At 41.3% G+C, this 22,819-nt stretch overlaps 1 protein-coding gene across 4 annotated transcripts in view; it reads left to right on the plus strand.

The window, feature by feature from the left end:
- The first annotated feature begins 2,719 nt into the window (after positions 1-2,719).
- arfgef1 (ARF guanine nucleotide exchange factor 1) overlaps positions 2,720-22,819 on the plus strand; it is a 103,291-nt gene continuing 83,191 nt past the window's right edge. For 3 of the 4 annotated variants that reach the window (XM_088918880.1, XM_088918881.1, XM_088918883.1), the window contains exon 1: positions 2,735-3,109. In XM_088918880.1, coding sequence (XP_088775006.1) covers positions 2,986-3,109 — 124 coding nt within the window. In that variant the 5' untranslated portion in view covers positions 2,735-2,985. Of the gene's footprint in view, positions 3,110-22,819 lie in introns of all 4 variants that reach the window. The other variant, XM_088918884.1, reaches the window with a different exon arrangement.

Below are 22,819 nucleotides of genomic sequence, written 5' to 3' on the forward strand. Positions count from 1 at the left end.
GCAGCCCCACCTGGATGATGCAACGGCAGCCATAGTGCGCCAGAACGCTCACCACACATCAGCTATCAGTGGGGAAGAGAACAGAGTAATGAAGCCAATTCATAGATGGTTTATTAGGAGGCCATGATTGATAAGGGCCAATGGGAAATTTTTGCCAGGATGCCAGGGTTATACCCCTACTCTTTTCGAGAAACACCCTGGGATTTTTAATGACCACAGAGAGTCAGGACCTCAGTTTTATGCCTCATCCGAAGGACGGCGCCTGTTAACAGTAGTGTTCCAACATTAGGACCAACATGGACCGCAGGGTGAGCACCCCCTGCTGGCCCCACTAACACCTCTTCCAGCAGCAACCTTAGTTTTTCCCAGGAGGTCTCCCATCCAGGTACTGGCCAGGCTCAAACCAGCTGAACTTCAGTGGGCTGCCAGTTGTGAGTTGGAGGGTGATATGGCTGTGTATCATAGCACCTACCACAGCCATAGCACAGCTCTCACACACTCGACACTCGACTGTTACAGGAGCTGTGCGAGGACTTGTGGTCCTGCTGCAATGTGTTCAGAGCAGAAGGAGGTCCCAGAATGTGATTATTGTGGAGTAATACGGTCAAGCTGCCATCAATCACTGCAAGTGTTGTGTAGTGGCCAGACAGTCCAGCCCAGAAGTGCTGAGAATGACTATCATACTTGGACGTCTCCACTGATCTTGGCAAGGTGCCATGACTCCTAGTCTCACAGATTGTGGCCAATCATTGAAGAGCTGTATTTGGCAGTATCTTGCCAGGTTAAAAATTGCTAGCTGTGAACACCCCAAAAAGCAATTAGTGTTGGACAGATGTAGGCTCTAGCATGCCATTGTTCTCTTGATATAAGATCACATTATTGGCCATATACAATTTCTTGTATGGGGAATTTGTATTTTTGCATACCCCAACTTGCTCTCCATGAGACACACAGACAGGGAGAGAAGCTTGGGGTCAGAGTGCAGGGTCAGCCATTTATACAGCACCCCTGGAGCAGTTGGGGTTAAGGGCCTTGCTCAGGGGTCCAACAGAGTAGGATTCCTCTGCCAGCTGCAGGATTTGAATTGGCAACCTTCCAGCCACTGGGGCAGATCCTGAGCCACAGAGCCACCGCACCACCGCACCATTCCTTCATGTTAAAATATATGTCAGTCTTCATGTTAAAACTGTGTGTCCATTCTGACCAATTGAGCAGCATGCTGATCATTTGATTGGAGCTTTAAAAGACTCAAGTAGCCTGCATATGTTCAGTATAAATCTCTTATCCAATGCCCAGCTACCAGTACAAACTAAATTAACATGGGGTTTCTCAGTTTATAATGCCAGATCATTTAATTGGCTAGATGTTCTTCCCTTAGGAAAGCAGTGATTCAAAAGCTATAGTCTTACCCAGGGTACAGTATCTCAATATTATATATATAAAGCTGACTTATATAAGCAACTAGAAGCAACTCATCTGTTAGTACAGTACACAGTTCAGAAAGCATCTGGGGATATTTGATCTTAATTTACTACATATTGATGTAACCATTGTATATGTTTTACCTTATTGATGCTGAAGCTTGGAAAGACACTTCTTGTGATTAACTTCATTACCCTAGGGGTAACTTATATTTATGAGTCACAGTCTTAAAATAATCACAGGGAACTACTGTAAATACTCTTTTTTAGGCTCAACTCAGCCAGGACACCTTCCTCTACTGACTCATTGGTCACTTACAACCTGTGAAAGGAATCTGCTAAAATACTGATCAATTCACTAAGGTTAGACAAACCAGGCATGGTGTGATCGTGTGTTCTTGAAAGAGAAGCGTTGTTAGCACTAATGACAGGTTGCATACAAAAACGGGATGTCCAGGCTTATACTGGACTACCTGTCTCGGCATAGGAACCGAGTAGCAGGGTTGCCAGTGCATAATGGCTGCTGTTTGTCACCCAGGTGAGAGATGCACCTCTGTGGTGAATGATATGCAGCCCCTCCTGTAACTACAGCAATTCATATAAATATTCACATTTTCACATAAATGCAAGGTTAATTATTATCATTACTACCGCAGATAAAGAACACCCTTTGTCTCCGGGCATTGTTAATTTGACCCCTTCCTGCCAGGCTTGGTCATTGTACAGTAAAACAAAACCATCTGCTGAACATAGCTTAGATACTACTGTACTCTGTGCAATAGGAACCTTGTTTTTCGAGGAAACCGGGGGTCTTCAGGTGTGCTAATTCATCATATATCCCCTCTGCATTGAGGCTTGTCAGTGCACGAAAGGAAACTCAGTCTGATTCTGCGGTATACTGTCCGTGCCCTTGACCGACAGGTGAGCCCTTTGTATCGCTGGTCACACTCAAAACGACCTGCCCTGCTCTCCTCTCCTGTCCGCAGCTGTACTGCAGATGCAGCACCGCAGAGAGACGGCGGGACCGCACCACGGTGGCGGCGGCGGCGGCGGCTGGCTGCAACTGTAGCAGACAGTCCCTTCCCTTGTTAGTTTTGCGCAAGTCACTAAAACCAAACAAAAAAACAACCCACGACAATCTCACTTCGTGCAGTGGCGTTAACACGCCACAGCCACGCTAGCCACCTGAACCTGCGCCCACTCCAACAACACGCAGTGAGCGAACAAGGAAGTACGGATCGGCGCAGCGCCTCTCCTCCGACCCTCCCAGCTCCTGCCAGCCTGACTCACTCTGCCTCATTGCGGCCGTTTTTGACGTGCGTGACGTCGCTTCCTTCCAACATGGCGCTGGCAGGTTGCTAGTGGAAAACCGAGGGATTTCCGTGTAAATCTATCGCACCTTCTGTATTTATGCATGCTCTCTTTAATATATTTTTTTTTCTGGGGAGGGCGCAGATCGGCAGCGCTTTCTTTCGTCTGAGGAGCGGTAGGTAAGGGAGAGAGGACTCCTTCCCCCGCTGGGACTGTGATCATACTCCTCGCCCAAGCTCCCGTCCAGCGCGTCATGTATGAAGGGAAAAAGACGAAAAACATGTTTTTAACCCGGGCTCTGGAGAAGATTTTAGCCGACAAGGAGGTGAAGAAGGCTCACCACTCTCAGCTGCGTAAAGCCTGCGAGGTGGCATTGGGTGAGTTGAATTTCGCCAGTGTTAAAAACGGGGCTGTCATGTTTGGCACACGTCATGCATGTGTTGTGTTATTACCAGGGAGTTACAAAATGTTGCAGTGCATCGTAGCCGCTTTTCATGGGATCTTTTTAAAAGACAAATAAGGAATGGCTTGCGCTAGGACAGTGTTATATTTGATTTTGTGTGTGTGTGTGTGTGGAGACAGTCAAAAGGCCGAAAGGCATCAGCTTGCTGAGAGAAAGAGAGAACTAGCTATTAAAAATGCATTGACTATCCGAGAAGAGAGTCAGAGAGGTAAATGGTGCAAAGTGATAAGGGGTTGCGCGTCTTTTTTTAAAAAATACATTTCCAGTCGGTTCGGAAGCGAGCGGTTTTCAGTAACCAGTATCCTGGGAAATGTTTAAAAGCGGGCTAAAAAAAAAAAGTTGTTGTCTTTATTCACAGACGCTGCAATCTTGGAATAGGGCAGCTGAGTAATATTTCCTTCCGTGTTTTTGCGACGGTCTGCGGGGTGAATGTTACTGGAAGGAGCAAGAAGACGCAGGGGGGTCCATTTAATATTCTTTTGTTGCCTTCTCGGCCGGGAGACCGAGGGCCGGGTAGCCCATGTCAGTAAAAATCAGATAGGTGCGAATGAAGTATTATTAGGACCGGTGCTCTCGGTGGCGACGGGAGGCTTCATGTCTGCCGTGCTTGCGTTTATTTCGCGAACAGGGAACAGGTTTTTAAACGGTATTCCTTCCTGGTGCCTCCCCCCTTTAGTCCCCTACCCGTGCAGAAGCACAGAGCGGCGATGACAGTGCGTGAATGGAAAGGGGTGGCAGTGGATGGTCACCCCCCCGTCCCCGGGGGTGGGGTACCTTGGTGAACTAAAGAGGTGGTGATTCGAGAAAAACGAGCATCCCGTCTGGGAGCAGGCAAGGCAAGAAAAGCGACTGTGGATTTAAGTATTAATTTGCATTCAGAAATACGCCGGGGGTAAAAACAAAAACAGCGTCTCTTTTGGGGTCGCTATAAACGTGAAGCAGAAATGGTCTTTTGCCGTATTTACGACAACTAAAAACGCCATATGTGTTGCCCCGTCCGTGTGTGCTGCCGCTCACGATTTTTCTAACAGGCGAACTGTGGTTGTGCGGTTTGTGTCACGTTGTGTTGCTGTGTTCTTAGGAGACCTCACACAATTCAGGACAAACTCCGGCAGAAATGTTGGACGCCGAGGGGAAACTATTAAAGATCCGTATCATTGAATTGGCATGCGCAGTGCCAAACAAAGGTGTGTGTTTAACAATGGGAACGTCAGGTAGCTGTGCTGTGTGAAATGAGACTGTCCCTCTGGAATGCAAATGACCGTGTTTCAGTTTGGTTTTCCTTAAGATTTTTTTTTTAAGATTTGTGAAAATGCTATGAAAAGAAAGTACAGCACACGTTTGTGCATTGACTGCGCAGGCTGTTGCAAGAAGGGAGTTTATGCCCCAGTATAGAACCTAAATAGGGGTAATTAACTCCTGTAGAAACGACAGTCTGCCCAACGCAGTTATTTACATTTATTTATGCTTTTATTACACGATCCGATAGCAAAGTACAAACGAAAGCACTGGCTATAACCCATATTCCAGGGGTATCCTCAAATACCTTATTGCTCTTGTTGTAGTCATAAATATATATTAATTTCTGGTTTGTTTCTTTTAAAAGCTAGATCTTTATGTACTTTGGATTGCTGTTTTCTGTGTTTGACCTGGTCTGTTTAATGTAGGCTTCTCAGTGATAGTTCTGATTTCAGGGTTTTTATTTAAAACAGGTAGCCTAGCTCTCACTATTTTGCACACAATGGGCCGGTTCTAGCAAATAACTGATAGGCAGAAATTTTGCCTGAGTGTATCACGGATTAAATGCAATTAAGTAATTAATGTAGTCTGGAAGAGGTCCAGACTACTTTGTTGAAAAAAACCACTCACCTTAATGAGTTTAGCTCTTGCAGAACATGAACTGGATTCTTGTGTTTCTGGATATTCTTTGCAACACAATTAAAGTATCAAACATTCTTACCCAAAGAAACCACAGTTCGGACTTGGTGGAAAAGTCAGACGATTGTGTTTGATTGTCTTGCACCGATTAATGCACTGGACTGGAACATCACTGGCCATAGAAATGTTTCATCTGATAATGTGCTTTGTGAAATTTAGACTCCTAATATGCCCTTTGTTTCTGCCAAAAGGATACAGTATCAGGCAAGTAAATGTGGATAAAATAGGTTATTCAACATGGCTAATACTTAGGAGGTGAATATGGAATAATTAGAAATGTGTTCCCAAGCAATACATGAAATAAAAATACATTATAAAATTATCAAATTGAGGTGTCAATTTGCTCATTGTGTCCTAAAATTGTTTAATGAAGCTGAAGCAGTCAATGAAGGAAATAAAAGGAATTGTAATACAAATGGGGTTTTATAACTTTATAAACTGCTTACAGACTTAGTTGTTGCAGTTTTTTGGGGGAAAATTTCCAGTTTCAGGTGGTGGATCGCTACTTATTGATGTTTTTGGTGGTGGTTGCAAGTGAACATCATGGTAATAACAAGAAATTCCAGAAATACAAGAATCCCGTTCATTGTCTAAAGGGACAATTAAGAAACCTTTTTTAAAAGTGTTTGTATGTTAATCTTGCTTTGATTATTTCTCCAGCTGTTTATATTTTGGTTTTCCAAGGGTCAAAAGGTCATTGATAAAAGCCCATTCGTTTTAAGTCATGCCAAAATAAAAGTGATGAACTCACTTTATTTAGAAACGCGTTTGGGGGGGAAGCCCTCTCTTGCTGAAACTGATACTGAGATTTAGCCATTTAAAAAATTAAGCGTGCCCTAAAATAAAATCTTTGTCCTTTTAATTTATAACCTGGTCATTTAGCCAAGTTGCAGCTGATACCCTTTCAAGACATGGCTGGATGAGAGATTGGGATGAATTAGCTACCAACGACCAAATAAACTAGATGAGCAGAATGGCCTCTAGTTTGTAATTCTGCTTATGTTCTGGTACTGCAGTATTTCATTAAAATCTGAGAGAGGTGTCTCTGTGGGTTATTTATTTGCCATAGAATGATCTAAATAATATTTAGGAGTCATTTTTCTTTTGCTTACATCCATTCTTTATCAGAAAGCAGCTTATTCCAGGGCGGGATCATGGTCCTTTGTTAGTGCTCTCTAAATTGAAAATAATAATAATGAATGATGCTCATGGAAGCATGTTTTAAAGGGATCTTTTTTCCTCCTTAGTTTGTTTAGTGGTTATGTTAGTAATTAAAGGGTTTGGTGCCTGTTACATTGCATCTGTTTCTTCATATTTTTACAATTGATAGTGCAGTTTTTACTTTCACTATTGGGGACTCATTCCACTGATCTAGATTTTCCACGTTTTGTTTAAATTATCTTCAGTAGACAACACACCTTACATGCTGTGGTGCCTTGATGTGTTATTGGCAAAAGACCAGATTTATTTGACAAAAGTGAATGTTTTAAAAAGCAGTGGAACCATCTTCATCTGAAGGAAAATATTAAGTAGATTTTGTTGATGGTGCAACTGTTAAGTTTCTTGTGAGGGCAGCGTGTATGGTCACGTAGTTGTCTTTGAACTTGGTGTCAATGTTGATCCTGTAGTGATATGTCCAGAATTAGTAGCACGGCCCATTAGTCTGTAGAAAGGCTTTTGAAATACCATTATTACCATTAAATACCATAACTTCAGCATTTGTCTGTAGACCTTTTAATAAAGCATATGGGTTTATTTTAATAAAAAAAAACAAAGTTCCAATCTAATAGGCTTAACAACCCATCTGCAGCATGCATGTAACAACTCATAACCAAGTCTGTGCCCTATAGCCTGTGGCTAAGAAGGTTGGTTTGTGCGATATGTGAGAACGAACAAGGGAAATTATGAAAACATTGATACATCTTTTTTTAATGTTACGATGAAAGACTTCTTAAAAATAGTGCGGTGCATTGCTTATCTTGTTTTTTATTTTTAAGCAAAAGTTAATCTTTGAATTAAGAATTCAGGGCCGTATGTTATGCATAGTATGATGCTGCCTGAATGCTGTTTAAAGCTGAATCGGTGGAAATTAGCAGGCAGATTGGATTTGAAGAGAATAAAAGCATACAGTGGAGATGGTATCTCACAGTGGCTCCCAAAGCCTTGGAAATAATAAACATGAAAACACTGTGACATTGCACTCAGCTGTACACTTGAAGTTAAAGGGCAGCCCGATGAAAAGTGTCTGTGTATATTTTGCAGTATATGATACTAATATAATATAGCACTTGGGTGCCAATGCAAAATGTTTTTACTTTTTGTTTTTCAAGTTGATGTAGTAGAAATGCATCTATTCTCCAGCTGCCCAATGCATTGCCTAGTTGTGAAATTAAACTTGAGTCTCTGAACAGGTTTAGCTGCGAAAACATCTCTCTCTTCTATGGGTTGGTATTGAAAACTGAGTATTTGCTACCTTTCATTTGAATCCTGTAAATAATTGTAGATGTTTGAAATGACATTTACCGGTACAGGTGCAGCAGTGGGGGAGGGGACCAAAAAAGGAGGAATATTAGCCCCATATGCAGCGAGGGACATGGACGGGGTAAGAGTCGAAGGCCGGCACCAACCTGTTGGACGCCAGCCAAACAGACCCTGGGGGTGGGGGGTGGGGGGGGGGGGGGGACCCATTGCTGTAGCTGCCAAGGCCCTGTGGGTTATGGACAGCGTGGGGTGAGTGAGGAAGCCCGGGTCTCAGTGCAGACTTGCTCCGTGCACTCGCCCCACAGGGAGAAGTGGGAGTCAGTGACCCGGGGCCCCTGAGGTGGACAGCGAAAAGATGGGGAGAAGGGAGAAGAGAGAGACAAAACAACATTTATAGGCCTGGGCTGGAGGTGTGAGAGGTCGGATATTTGACCAGAATCGCAGAGAGAAGAGGGGAGGGAGAAGAATGGAGCAGGAGAGAGAGAAGGGGAGGGGAAAACGGCTGTGGGGGCAGCTGCTGGGAGATTCTGGAGGGCTGAGCAGACCTGAAAGAAAAGTGGAGACTATATGGTGGAGGCAGATCCACTGTCTCTTGCATGAAGCATTGAGGTTGAAGAGGCGGAAGAGACTTGGGTCCTGGATGAGCGCGGTGAGGGAAAGGTCTCAACAATGCTGAATGTGAGCCACAGAGTGCTCTACAGAAGAAATACACTACTGCAAGAATTATATATGCGAGCGAATAGAAGTGTGCGAGATTAGGATCTACCTTTCCTCCCGAATTTCTATTAGAACTTTGTTAGAATTCCATTTATCTTTAATGTTTAAGAAACAACGCATTATCGCTCATTTTTCTTTAGCTTTTTAATGTACTTTTTAAATTGAGCATTTTGACATTGAACAAAGAAAAAGCTTGGGTTTAGGGAAATCATTATCAGCATGCTTAAAATTCTTGGATGCTCATCTTAAGAATGAATGCTTATTATGAACCAGCTTTCAAATATTTGTACATTGATCTATGCACTTCAATTACATTTGCCTGAGTGATGAGATGCTGCGATACTCTGAAGATCTCCCATTTTAAGGCTTGTGCCTTCTATTTAGCATAAAATAATTACAAGTATAGACTGAAGTATATATATGCATGTCATAGGGGAGATTAAAATGTGCATCAAGGAAGATGCTCCAGAAAGGGGTAGAACAGTTTTTACTGTTCTGATTGTGATTGTTAGGATCACTGTCTGACTGCATCCTAGCAAGTAGCTCCAGCTTAGGTCTCTCCCAGTGCCCTCTTCCATGCTTAGACATGACATGGAAAAGGAATTTGCAGATGGGAAAACGTAGATGGAAAAATCTAAGATGGAGAAGCTCCTTTTGTAACAGCTGCCTTCATTTGCTGTTATGGTAGAAACAGACATGACAACAGTGTGAGAGATTCATTTACTATCACCTGCTCAGTACCAAAAATATCTACACTTTTGTTAAGTATGAACATAAATATTTTAAAATCAGAATTATGTTATTTGGTTGCCAGTTGATTTCCGTCTGTGGGCATTTTAGTGTCTCATTTGTTTTTGTTTCTTGGATAATAGCCAGGCTGTACACCTCTGTACGTCGATGTTGTATTTTGAAGTTAAAATTAATCAATTTTAAAGATGTAAATTCTAAAACCCTGTGTGCAGGATTCAGTAATGTTCAGTTGTGTATTTATTAAGAGTAGAAACAGATTTGCAATTGTGATACAATTGACACATGATATCCTTGATACATGGATTGCTGCTGGTCTCGATGTTAGAAGCTGTGGAAATGTAGTCTGGTTCGGCTATTGACAGGCTGTCTAAATGGTACAATCTAGACTGTACCTCTGTGACATGTTTCAGAGGAAGGCTGTTGTTTATCAGCTTCGCTTGTTGCCCTCACATCGAGACACGTGGGTCATGTGTTTGCAAGGGGGAGCTGAATGAGTTTGGCAGGGCGAGTGTTTGTTCAGAGAAGAGGCGGCCCGATCATTCGGACACACAGGAGAACGCGGTGACAGGTGTGAGATGAATGGAGTGGCAGGCTTACAGAATGGGCTCTCTGAATAGAGGGTGTAAAATCTGAGTTTTTGAAAATCTCTTGGCGCCTCCTGCCTCTGGCAGCACAGTGTAGGATCCGTCCATGGGAGCTGTAAAAACCAGCACGCACAGCTGGTCTCTGGGGTAATCACACCAGAAATCTGGCCTGCAGTGTGTGCCTCCTTTATATTTGACAATCGGTGAAGGCTCACATTTGCAATAGATTTCATTCCTGTTGTTACCTTAGTCTCTTACCTTTTTTTTTAGTGACATCATCTCCTTTCCTATCCTATCCTGTGTAGATGGGTCTCTACAGCAGGTGAGCCCTGAATAGCAGGCCTCAGGCCCACCTGGTGGTCTGATCAATTGAAATATCATTATATTGTACTTGGGCTGAGGAGCCCACCCAAAAAAAAAGCTTTTCTCATTGGCTTCATTAAAATCCTTCTCAAGATATGAAGAAAGCACTGCAACTGCAGAATAGAACTAGTGCCTAAATAAAATCACACAGTTCAGTAGAAGTTCATTTCTGGTCCAAGGAAAATCAAATAAAAGGCACAAAGCCAGAGGCTTTCTTGGTCTCGTCTTTTAGAAACTGTCAGCAGACGGCAGAGGTGAAATCCACAGCGTCTCAGTTCACAGATATATGGGTCACCAGATACGGTTACAGCGTCTGCTCCATATAGTTGTAAACTGAAGTACTGTAGCATGTAGAACATTATTCATCTTTATAATGCCTTGATGATGACTAGAGAAAACCATGCACATCTTTTCTGGAGAAGCATTCTAACATCTGATGTGAGAAGTGAGGAGAATGCAGTAATATTGCAATCTCTATTGTGTGAATGCATATACAGTATTTCTACTATAATGGCTACTGTATATATAACTTATAGCCTAGGAGCCTAAAGATCATTGGTGGCCTTTGAGTCTTGTTTTCTTAATTTCATTCCCTTCTTTGAATCCCCCTTTTATTCTACAGATAACATGCGGAAATATCTTAAGTTATTTCAGATGGTAATAACAAATTCTGACAAGCTAAAGCTTGAGACTGGCACAGATTATGTACTGTTTTCTATTCTGTGGTGTTGACCTTTGAGAACCAAGGCTGAATGCTGCATGCTTGAAGGACAAAGCCTCTGTTGTGGGTCTCATTGATTGATCAACATTGTTTTCCATAGGAGGTGGGGTGTGTGCCACACGCTGTGGTGGCTGTCTTCTAATGGGGATATCTGAAAACCTGCAGAAGGATTGTATGAATATGAACACTTGCTCTAAGTCTGTAGAGGAACTTGCATCATAATCTGTCAGTATGCTGTCTATAGTATATCTTTGTACTATACACTGCATATAGTACAATATATACATATATACCGTATGTGAGGTAACTTTCTCATGGCATTAATTTCATTAAAACATATTGAAAGACATTCATTTTTTATTTGTTTTTAATTTAATTACAGTTTTTGGGGGGAATTTGTGAAACCCTTTCCTACGTTATTGCCTTCAGGTAATGTAGTTGTGACTGATCTTTTCAGTTTTGTGCACTGCTTTTCAGGTATAAAATGTGTAGGGTTTACACATTTGTCTCATTATTTTACTCTTCTTTGAACTTGTATCATTTCATCCTGGCAAGAGCCATAGCATGGTTGTTCATTCTGATGTTAGTTGTGTAGTTGCAGTTGGGCGTATTTGGAATGTGGGGTTTGAGATATTTCCATTTGATGGAAAACAAACCTTTTACTTACAGGTCTCCACTTTGAGAGTGTTATTCAATGCCGACGATTTGCAGCTTCTCACAAGAGAATATCTGTACTCACTAGGCCACTAGGACAAGATCAGCCTTTGTACAAGATAAGGAGGGTAGTGAGGATGAGCTGTCAGAATTCTTCCAAGATTGTGTGACTGTTTTATGTAGGTTTTTTAAAAATAATCTCTGTTTCAGTCTTGTTTCCATTTTCTCACAACAGCTGCAGTCCTGCACTGACTTAGGAAAAAAAAAAACCTACCTCCTCTGCTCTTTGTGATTAGAATATAGTTGTTTTCTCGACTTTCTGTGACACATTACAAAATAGTTTTTAGAGACTAGTCATAATTTATTTGTTGATTTGAAAGACTGCAAAAATTCTAATTTTCATACTTACTGGACTGAAATATTTCAAGATATTCTTTCTGTAAGATCTCATGTATGTCTGGAAAGAGTCATTAAAACATCAATATTGTGATCACATGCAGGTGGTACAGTAACAGCAACTTGTGACAATTCTGACTTAGATTTTAAAATTAGCAGAGGAGGCAGCATAATACATACTGACACAGGGTACATTTTGTACTTAATATAATGGACAGCTCTGCAACATCCAATATTATTTGGTGATAAAGGATTTTACAGCCTCTGCATCACACTGAGCCTGTAAGAAGAACACAGGGAGCAGCTTTATTAACTTTTTGTGTATTTTGAAAACAAAAAGTTACTTATTTTATAAATAAATGTATTATTCATAAAATTGTCTTTAAAACCAGTTTGATTATGTCACCTATAAAGGGTCAATGCTCCTAGTTTGTAGAGAGAACAGGGTTTCTCCTTTTGATATCCCTATTGATATCCCTTAACCTGGCTTTTTCAGTTGTAATATGCAAAGTAGTGATAGGCATTCGTTTTATATAATATATTAAATAAAAGCAATGCAGAAAACAATTCTGTTGTCATATTTTCTAATCTGCACAGTGCTCTGTGGTTAATACTAATGCTTCACAGCTCTGTGGTTCTGGGTTCATTGCCAACCTCAAGCCTGTGCATGTTTTGCATACGTTTTCTCCTGGTTTCTGCCCACCTCCTAGAGCTGCGCTGCAGACATTCAGTTGTCCTTTTCTGCATGGCCCTGCAATGACCTGGCATTCGCCTCCACGGAGGAGTCCAGTCATGTGCTGTCCATCCTGAAGTGAGTTAGCACCACTGGGAAAGAGACCCTCCCCAGGAGGAGCAGATTATTGTTAATGGGTGGATGGACTGTGGACACTGTGTTATTGCTATGCAGTGTAGGGACTCTCGATTATCTAGCTCTCTGTGCTGCCCTGGCACGTCCAGGTGTTTTATTATTTAGTAGATGTGCTACATGATATCCTTTGTAGTTGTGCACAGACAAAGCACCAAGCACAGAGTGTAACCAATCTGTAACAACTGAAGTGTTTCAATAAACATAGTGGAATAAAATGTGTTTTAAGTAGGAAATTGTAATGCATGTGTCCAACAGTTCAGATTAAACCCTATATTTGATCCAAACTTTAAACAACCAGGCGGCTGTAAAGAAAGAGAAGAGTCGTGCGTTTCGGAGATCGTGTGAGTGCCTTGCCTGTTTTTACTGTGCTCAGGGATATACCGAATTCCTCAGAAATCTGGACTTTTAAAGTTTAAAATGGCCACCAAGTCATCAGACTTCAGATGGAGAGATTGGGGTTTTAACCCTAAGACGGAACTGCTGTCGGCTTTGACAATCCTTTGTTGATAACAAAAGATGAGTATTTTGATATTTTCCATTTTTGTCTTCATTGGCTTGAGCACATTAACAGGTCTTATAAAAATGTATTCTGCAATAGGACTAGAGAGTGCTATATTATTTACAGTTTATATATAGAAAAGTTGTGCAGATGTTATAGACACTGCCTTGAATTATTCAGACCCTTCCCGTGGTGTCCCATTTTATGAAATTACCAAATTATACTCATTAAACTTAATATTTTAATCTAAACCTGAATGTTTAAACTTTTGCAGTTACAAGTGTTTTTTGGGATACTTCTCTGCCAGATTGGTGTGATATTTTTCCCTCCTTCCTGGTAGATTTGCTCACCTCGATTGTGAATTGCTTGTGGGTCGCAGTTTTCGAGTCTTTCCGCAGATTGGCAGTAGGATTTATTTTAGGACTTAGGGCCTTATTCTTTAGTCAGTCCAGTGTAAATTTGGCCCTGTGCTTTGAATCTTTGTCTGGCTGAAAAATGATTTTTTGTCTCAGGTTTAGGTCTGGAGCAGGTTTTCCTCTAAGATTTGCCCATGCTTTGATCCATTTTTGTTCCTATTAGTCTTGACAAGCTTCCCAGTCCCTGCTGATGGGAGGCAAAACTGTAACATGATGCTGCCAGCACTGTGCTTGACAGTAGGGCTGGTGCTGACTGAGTGATGCACCATGGTGAGTTTTGTAGCAGATGTAACACTTTGCATTTCTACCACAAAGTTCCAGTTTTGTCCTATATGACCACAAACCTTTTTGCCATTTGTGTGCAGCATCACTTAAGTGCTTACTTGCAAGCTTCACATAGGATGTGGGATGTGTTGTCCACTCTGCCACACAAGCCCATTGCGATTGTTGACCCATGGATGTCATCTCCCTTCTCAGCCACAAAGTCAAAGTCACCCCTGGCTTCACAGTGGCACCTCTCTGCCATTTCCTCCAGGCCCCACTGCTCAGTTTGGAGGAACAACCTGATGTGAGCAGTGCCTGGGTGCCTTCCACTTCTTATTGATCGAGGTGAACATGCCCAAACAGATATCATTAAGAGTATTTGAAATGTTTCTGTATCATTCTCCTGGTTCGTGGCTTTATGCAACATTATCCTTGAGCTGTTTTAGGAGCTCACTAGTCGTCTTTGTTGAATTTTTGCTTGCAATTCATTACTTGACTCAAGGACCTTGCAACATATATTAATGTATTTATTCTAAAATCACGTGATCCACTGTTATTTGCGCACAGACAGGGACTTATTAAGGTAATTTTGAACGCCTAAATTAATTTAGGTGTTTCAGTACATACTGTGTGCAGTTGTGCCTTTTCCTTCCTTTTTCTGTCATAATATCTTCAATATTTGCCTTTGCCCTAAGTGCTTGGAGTTGACCATATACATATGGTGTATAGACCATATGTATAACAAGTTTTAATTGCTTCTTCAAAGTGTTATGACTGCAAGCTTCAACGCAACAGAATGAGTAAACTGTGAAAGGGTCTGAATGTGTTTACAAGGCACTGTTGTTTGTATTCTTCCCTGGCAGGGTAGATTTTTCTTCAGCTGGTTTTTACCCTGGAGAAATTGTCAAATACGTCTCCCCACACCTACACAGCTCTCCAAAAATGACAAGCAAAACCTCTTAAATTGTTCCCTTTTCTTTAGTTTTCAAAGAGCAGAGTGCTTTTAATTAGTTGAAATTAAAACCAAACCGTGAACATGGAATACTTTGGATTTATTGGTACTGAAATTATTTTTTAAACTGACCCCATATAGTTCTATTGGGTTAACAATAATAACCTTGACAATATGGAAGATATAACAGGTCATTAGAACAAATTGATTCTTTAGTGCAGCTGGCCAGTACTGTTTGAAGACTTTTGCAGTTGGCATTCTGTATGGATGTGTCAGACCCTAACTCCTCAACTGATAACCAATTCGAGTGTGGGTGTGAAAAAGTTTTTTTTACTTTTACAACAAATAAAGTCAACTGAGAACAAATTCTCATTTACTATACAGTTTTACAATGTTGTTGTCGTTCCTTTTCGAATGCTGCTGTTTCCACCCATTTGCAGCGATTCATGTGTAATTGCAACTAAATACATCTCATTCGCAAGCACAAAGCACCTGCTTCTGACTGGGTCACAATAAGGAGGAATTGCTCATGATTTTAATGATGCGTTTTTTGGGAGGGTGGGGCTAACTAAAAGTACCCCGTTCACCATGAAAGTATCTCCGCTTTAGTCTTCAAGTCCTCCTTGAAGTGTTATTTCACAGCTGTACTTTCACGCTCATGTGACAGTGAAATTTATTATACTATCCCATTTCAGCTTATTTATTATCAATCCTTTAAAACTAAATAAATGCATGCGATACCCTTATTTTGTAGACGAGACTACTGTAATACTTAATAGGGTATCTTCTAAAGTACTAAAGAGGCTAGCATCCTAACTGAAAGCACTCTTCATCAGCACATAACTCCTGTCCTCTGTAAGTTGCACTGGCTTCCAGTGAAATTTTGAGTGGGCTTTCATGGCTGTCCTGACTATGCATAAGGCACTGAATAACTACCTACCAAAATACTTTAGGGGGTTATTGCATGAGTAACCTATAGTCCAGCTATTAATCTGAGCCAAACCCCAGGCTACACAACGATTGACAGTTGTGGCTCATGAAAAGACTTTGGAACTCATTGCTTAAATCCAGTAGGGACTGCAATGTTTTCAAGACTCGCTTAAAGACTGATGTCTTCAGTAAGTCTTATAATGTGTAATCGGTTTTACTCTTTAGTATTGCAAAGTCATTTTGCTGTGCTTTTTGTTTTTGTTTCTGCCAAGTATTGCATGTGTGCTACTGTGAAGCTCTTTGTCTTCTGTTTGCATTTTTAATTAAATGTTTAAATGGAATAGATCCATTATTTGCTTGTTACTGTATGTCAACATATAAAATAATACCAGCAAATGAGTAACTAATTATTTTTTCTTCTGATGTAGTTTAGGCCTATGCCAGTAGATTTATTGTTTGTTATCTGGTTCTTGTCACCAAGGCAACCTCACAGTAGTCAAATGTTAGTGGAATGAGCAAAGAACATCCAACAACAACAGGTTTACATTTTGTAGTTATAATAATTGCTTACATTTATATAGCGCTCTTCTGGACACTCCACTCAAAATGCTTTACAGGTAATGGGGACTCCCCTCCACCACCACCAATGTACAGCCCCACCTGGATGATGCGACGACAGCCATAGTGCGCCAGAACGCTCACCTCACATCAGCTATTAGTGAGGACAAGAATAGAGTTAAGAAGCCAATTCATAGATGGTGATTATTAGGAGCCCATGATTGGTAAGGGCTAATGGGAAATCTGAAACATCCCTAATCTTTTTGAGAAACACCCTGGTATTTTTAATGACAAAAGAGACTCAGGACCACGGTTTTACGTCTCATCCGAAGGACGGTGCCTTTTTACAGTAAAGTGTCCCTGTCACTGGGGCATTAGGACCCACATGGACCACAGGGTGAGCGCCCCCTGCTGGCCCCACTTCTTCCAGCAGCAGCCTTATTTTTTTTTCTGGAGGTCTCCCGTCCAGGTACTGACCAGGCTCACACCTGCTGAGCTTCAGTGGGCTGCCAGTTGCAGGGTGATATTGCTGCTGGAATAGTTGTTACTGCATGTGCAAATTTATTAACAGCAGCCATATCACCCTGCAACTCACAACTGGCAATCCACTGAAGCTAAGCAGGTGTGAGCCTGGTCAGTACCTGGATGGGAGACCTCCTGGGAAAAACTAAGGTTGCTGCACTTTGAGTGGAGTGGCCAGAAAAGTGCTTCTACTACTGACTACTTTACAGACAGTACAAAAGAAAACAGGCAAAAATACTAAAATGAGCTGCACTTAGTCTATTCATGCTACAGTATAAGCCAACACACATGAATGAGTGAGTATGGATCATGGCTGAAAATACGTAAACAGCCCTTTCTCTCCTGTACAGCAGAGCTTAATTTTCTGAAATCCTGAGTTCTCTGAGAGAACACAAAAAAATCTGGATTTGCTTGAAGTCTTGTCTGGTTCCTCAGAGACAACATTGAGTGCTGTGTCCTTCCCACAGATCACAGCATTTGAGTCAGCAGTTGCTGAAGAAAAGATCCCAATTAATGTTTGGCAAAGCACAACCAGGCAGTTGTGTTTGAGTTTTTTTTCTTTCACAAACTAAAATAATGAAAAGAATAGGCTGATATAGACTTTTGTACATGCATCTATGACAGTACAGACATGTCTTTTGCTGCCAGTCAGACTGACAGGTTGAATCTCAGGCAGTCAAGGTCTTTTAAAACTTTCTCTGGCAGGTTTTATGCCAGTTAACTGAAATGCAGATTTCTGAAGCTGAAAACTGTAAACTTCCTTACTGTCCGTATCATTTTGTGACAGTGATCTTGTATTTTAACTGTTAGTTAACCCATAGCACTGAAAAAATGCAAATTGCGGTCTACATCTTGGACAGCTTGGGTGGCCTTAGCTAGCGAAGAGGTGAGCAACATTGAATATTTTTGTTAGTATGCTTTTAAAGCAGTTATCTTTGAAGCCAATGCTGTTTCTCCAGCTTGTGTTTTAAGAGAAGAAGTATTAATCAACACAGATTGTTGCAGGTTTCAGTACAGTACACAAAATTGATTTTTTTAACATGGGTCAGCTTTTACTCTCCCTATCCTAATGCCAAACTGTTCCTAATCTACATATGCCACTGAATGAATGGAGTGCAAAACAGATGATGATGCACATGGATTTGATCTGGGCATGCATTAGTTCTTGTAAATTAGTGCATAAATTAGTGATTTTGTAAAATATTCTTAACAGCAGGTATTCTGCGTGTCCTGTTCTTGTGGGCTGTCATTCAGTGTTTACATGCATTGTAAACACTGAACACTTTTTAGTATAATAAGAAACACTGGTCTACTAAGGGAATCTCCTAATGGTTCTTGATTTATGAATAATTTTTTTTCCACCACTTAATACCCAGGCTCAGTTTTCGTAAAGTTTTATCAGTCTTTTTGCATTAGTGTTGCATGGTTTGAGCCAACAGGACGTTTGTTTTAAAGCACTTTATTTATTTATTATTTCTTTTTCTCCCATACCCAAGATCACTGCAGAACCGCCATTTGTTTCAGGAGTAGACTCTCTACAGTGATTCCTGTTCTCGCTCATTCAGTAGACCTGCTCCCCAGAAAACACCCACCTGCAGCACCATTCAGAATTTCACACGCGGGTCTGTGTTGCTGCTTGAGCCTCTTGGGAGCACAGTTTGAATAATTTCGTGTTCAGCCATGATGCAGGACCACTGTACTGTATTTATAGCTGGAGCATCAGGCAGAGATGTGGTACCGATTGTGATTGAGCAGTGCAAGGCCTTGAGCTAGGAGTAAGGAGAGTAAGAACATGGCCAGGAGTCTGATAGTGAGGCTCTGTGAAGCACAGCTGTCGGCTCTGGACAGAAAATAACCTTTTGCCCCAGGGTAGGGGAAACTGAAGAGCTTGGCAACCTTGTTTATAAACTAGTAGGTGGACGTGTCCAAGCGTCAGCTGAGCCGCAGTGCTGCATTGTGAGTATCTGGAGGTATTTGTGTTTGTTTTGGCCAGACAGCCGTCATGGCAACAGTCTGCAAAGTCCATGGCAGCAGAATCACCCAGGAAATTTCAAATTGTATTTAAATTACATGTAGTGTTTCTACAGCGTGTATAAAACTTTTAAGAGGCTCATTTTAATTTTAGGTGGCCTAACCTTGATTTTAGAACTATGCCACCAAAAACATACGTTATAAATGGACATCTTCATCACCACAGCACTCTTAATCAAGAGTGCTCTGAATTGATGAGTGCACCTGTACAGTAGTCAAACTAGTTCTTGGCCTAACTCAGTGTTCTCCTTCCGAAATCAACAGTGGAACACAAACCAAAGGACACAGATGGAGACCAAAGTAATTTAAACCCGAGAACGGGAGGTAATTCCTTACAAAAAATTGTTTGTGGGAGTCTGGAACAGCCCATGTTGGCAAAGACACAGTCTTGGCTTTTTTCAAGAAACAGCTGGATGAGATCCTCGGATCGTCTAGCCACTAGCAACCCAATGGCAGCTCGAATGCTCCTGTCATAAGGGCTTCTGCATCTTCGTTTACTCCGTATCGGGCCGTTCAAGCAGCTGCTTAAATTTAAGTGCTGATGTTGCAGGAAAAACGGGACGCTGCCTTTCTCTCATCTAACCATGGTCCATGTGAAAGTTAACTCCAAAAAAACGAAAGCATTCTGGTACTTAAAAAAAGGCTGACGCACCCGACGTAGCTCAAAGTACTGCACATGGAGAATCTTCTTGCTGTCCCAGTAAACAGAATGTTTGTCTTTTCACCATCTCCCCCAGTGTTACTGACTGCTAACCCAGTCCTGGGTGTCTGCGAACAGCAAGCAGCAGTCTCTGCTGCCAGATGCGTGCTCATGATACTGTACATCTGTTTTCCATCAGTACCAGGCCCCATGAATTACATTAACAGCTGTCTGGTTAGCCCACTACACAACCTAGCTCCCTGTTTGGTTACTGTGCTGTTTTATTACCACCGTACAGTGGGAAAGTGCCAGTCCTTCCTTCTGAAATTCTGCATTTGTTGTGTACGAGTGCTGTAATGCTTTTTTAACTCCATCCTGAGGCACAAATTCTTGAGCCGCAGTTGCTGAATTTAAGAATGGAAAAGCTTTGGAAACTTTTGAAGGAATGGATTAATAATTAATAATTCAAGGCATGCATATTGTCTGTTTGGATCTTTGAATCCAGAATCTGTTCCTATTATGCAATCGGAATAGCTCCATTTAATATATATATAGGATATCATTAGAAGCACACTTTGGAAATGTTATGGAAAATGTTAGCAGAAGTGACATAAGTTATAAAATACTGTATGTATTTCACAATGTTTTCTCTTTCTTTCAAAACATTTCTCTGTAGCATTCAATATTTAGCCATATTTAATAATAAAGGTGGCCACACTAGATGAGCTTCATCGATATATAGTTATTTATAGTGATGGTACTGTGTGAATTTAATTGAATTTAATTATGTGTACTGGTCCACATACACCCACAGAAATGCAATAACACAACAGAGAACTCTTTAATAAACTCCAAATTCACTATATCTGATTTGAAGAAGATTACATGTAATGATTTAATTAACTGAAGCCTAATCTGAAATATAATTATTTACACTCTACTGGTGGAACATGCTTAGTCTTTTACTGTAGCAGAAACGTTCATCAAACTTGATATTATCAAGCTCGGTTTTTCTTTTTTTGCCCTGTTGTAAACTACCGTTTGGGTGGTATGGCTGTTAGCTCTGCTGCCTTAGTACTCTCTAAGTGTCTGGGTTTTATTCTGGACTGGGGCACCTTTCTGTGTGGAGTCTGCATTTCTTCCCTTTTCTTGTGTGGGTTTTCTTCAAGAACCCATTTCCTCTCGCCTCCCAAAGACAATCTGGAATTTCGATTGATTGTCCTAAACCTGGCCGTCCCATGAGATGCAGGACTGACGTCCCTTACCCACTGATCTGCACTGTTTGGTGCAGCGCTCCTACAATGGCGGCTCCAGTGTGATTTAGATAGTATTCTGGTCAAGAGTCATCATGTAGTGTTGTCTGATGAATGAATATTGTTAAAACATGCGTTCAGACTCAGTCAAACCCATTCACATAGTGAAGTTTGATTTTTACCTCTGTGTGCGTTGTAAACAGCAACGAGAAATTTCAGTCTGTGAACAGGGTTTGTGCTACAGTATGTGTCTTCATGTAAAAACTCCAGTGTTGCAGAGCTGAGTGTGTGCTGTGTGTTGTGGGGTTACAGCTGTTTCAGATTATTATTATATTACCAGTGTGCTGCTGTCTCAGTACAGGTTCTCAGTGCTGGGTCTGTGCTGTGTGTTATTGTTTTGTTATGTAACACCTTGTTTAAATATGGTGGGGATCAAGATCTACACATCAGTGTGGTAACAGACAGAACATCAACTATCAAAGCTCTTTGCCTTATAAATGGCAGGAATTATGTTTTTCACTGTGCCTTTTTTCTTGGACTTTTTCAATTATGGTCATATTAATGAATGCTTTAGGATTATCACAAATTTACCTTTTACTTTCTCTAGAGGTAGGATGAAACTATACTGTTCTTAAGAAACCATGTGTGATGAAGCTTTCTCCCTGGAACAGTACCTGCTGTATGGTACACTGAAGTGAGGTATTCAGTTACACCTGTATCATACATAATGCATTACCATCATGAGCGGGCATTTAATTTAATCCCAGGACTAGAAATGAATTAATTATCATTTACCTGCAATGGGGATGAAGAGAGATAAAAAGGATTTTTTGTAGCTTCCAGTGAAAAGCGTTCCCTCAATTTGGGATCACTACTGGCTGTTGATAATTGTAGCAAAGGAAGATGTTTTTGTGAATTATAATGTATTTGCACAAGATGCTAGCCTGTATAAAGCCATCTATAACCTACCTCAGGAGAATGGTGGAATTGATGCTGGTTTGCAATATGCCAGTTGTGTTTGAACAGTTAGTCCTGTAGTTGGCACAAACCTTATAAGATATAAACATAACTATTTGAGGGACAGAATGGGATTTCCTTTGCTCTTTTTCCCATACAGTAAATGTTTTTTAACATTTAACATTTTTATGCCAAGATGTTACTTGATGTAAGTTGTTCTTTTCAGTGTCTTTTGACAGCAATTGCAGTGTTAGACCTTTATTCCCAGGAAGTAACAGACTGAAACGGATTGTTTCAGTTACAATTGTGATGGGAATTTAATAAGAGTGAGGTTTTTATTCACATACATAGAGATGTCTTTTATTTGACTTGGGTATTTGTTGCATTTGGTAAATACCTTAACTAATACCATTTGTATTATCCCTTGCAGGATTTTAACATCTCTTTTTTCATTTTTCTTACACTTGTGATACTGTAGAGCTGTTGTCTAAAAAACAGCCTGTCCTTCCTATATATCCGTGTAGTCAAGGCAACACAACAATAGAACTTCCTACTACTTCCCCCAGAATTTAATTACACCGGGTCAACCTTTTGTTTCTCCTGCTGCAGTCGGAATGGGAGGAGGCAGAGGATGGTCCTGGCCGCGGGGGACAGGGGTGGCCTTATACACGGCTAAGCCTCCGATATTTGGTGGCTTAGAACTGTACATTATTCACAGTGGATTAATTTGATTAAGGTTACAGCATACACCACGCTAGAGAGACTCATATTGACCTCCCACGTGATACTACAACTTCGACTGTGAACTTTGATACACTTTCTAAGTGACCGGTGGGTCTCTGGCCTGTTGCTGAAGCTGCGTGCTGTGGGCTTAAGCATGCTTTCCTAGCGGGGATGGCCAGCACAGTGTGTGGTTGCCGAGCGGCGCGGAGGGGATTATTCCCTGTGGTTTTCACTGAGGCGCGAGCCCCTGTGGCCTGCTACTACAGATGCTGTCGCCGCTGGGGCATGCTGCGCGATCTGCCCCCGAGAATCTTGTTCTGGGTTTTGCTCGTTTCAGGCTCGTTTCATAAGCAGCTGAGGGCTGCGAGACACTGCTCTGCGGAGGGTGTGCTTTGGACTTTTAACTT

This window comes from Atractosteus spatula, chromosome 6 (genome assembly GCF_055471065.1).
Source record: "Atractosteus spatula isolate fAtrSpa1 chromosome 6, fAtrSpa1.hap1, whole genome shotgun sequence".
In the NCBI taxonomy this organism is placed as follows: Eukaryota; Metazoa; Chordata; class Actinopteri; order Semionotiformes; family Lepisosteidae; genus Atractosteus; species Atractosteus spatula.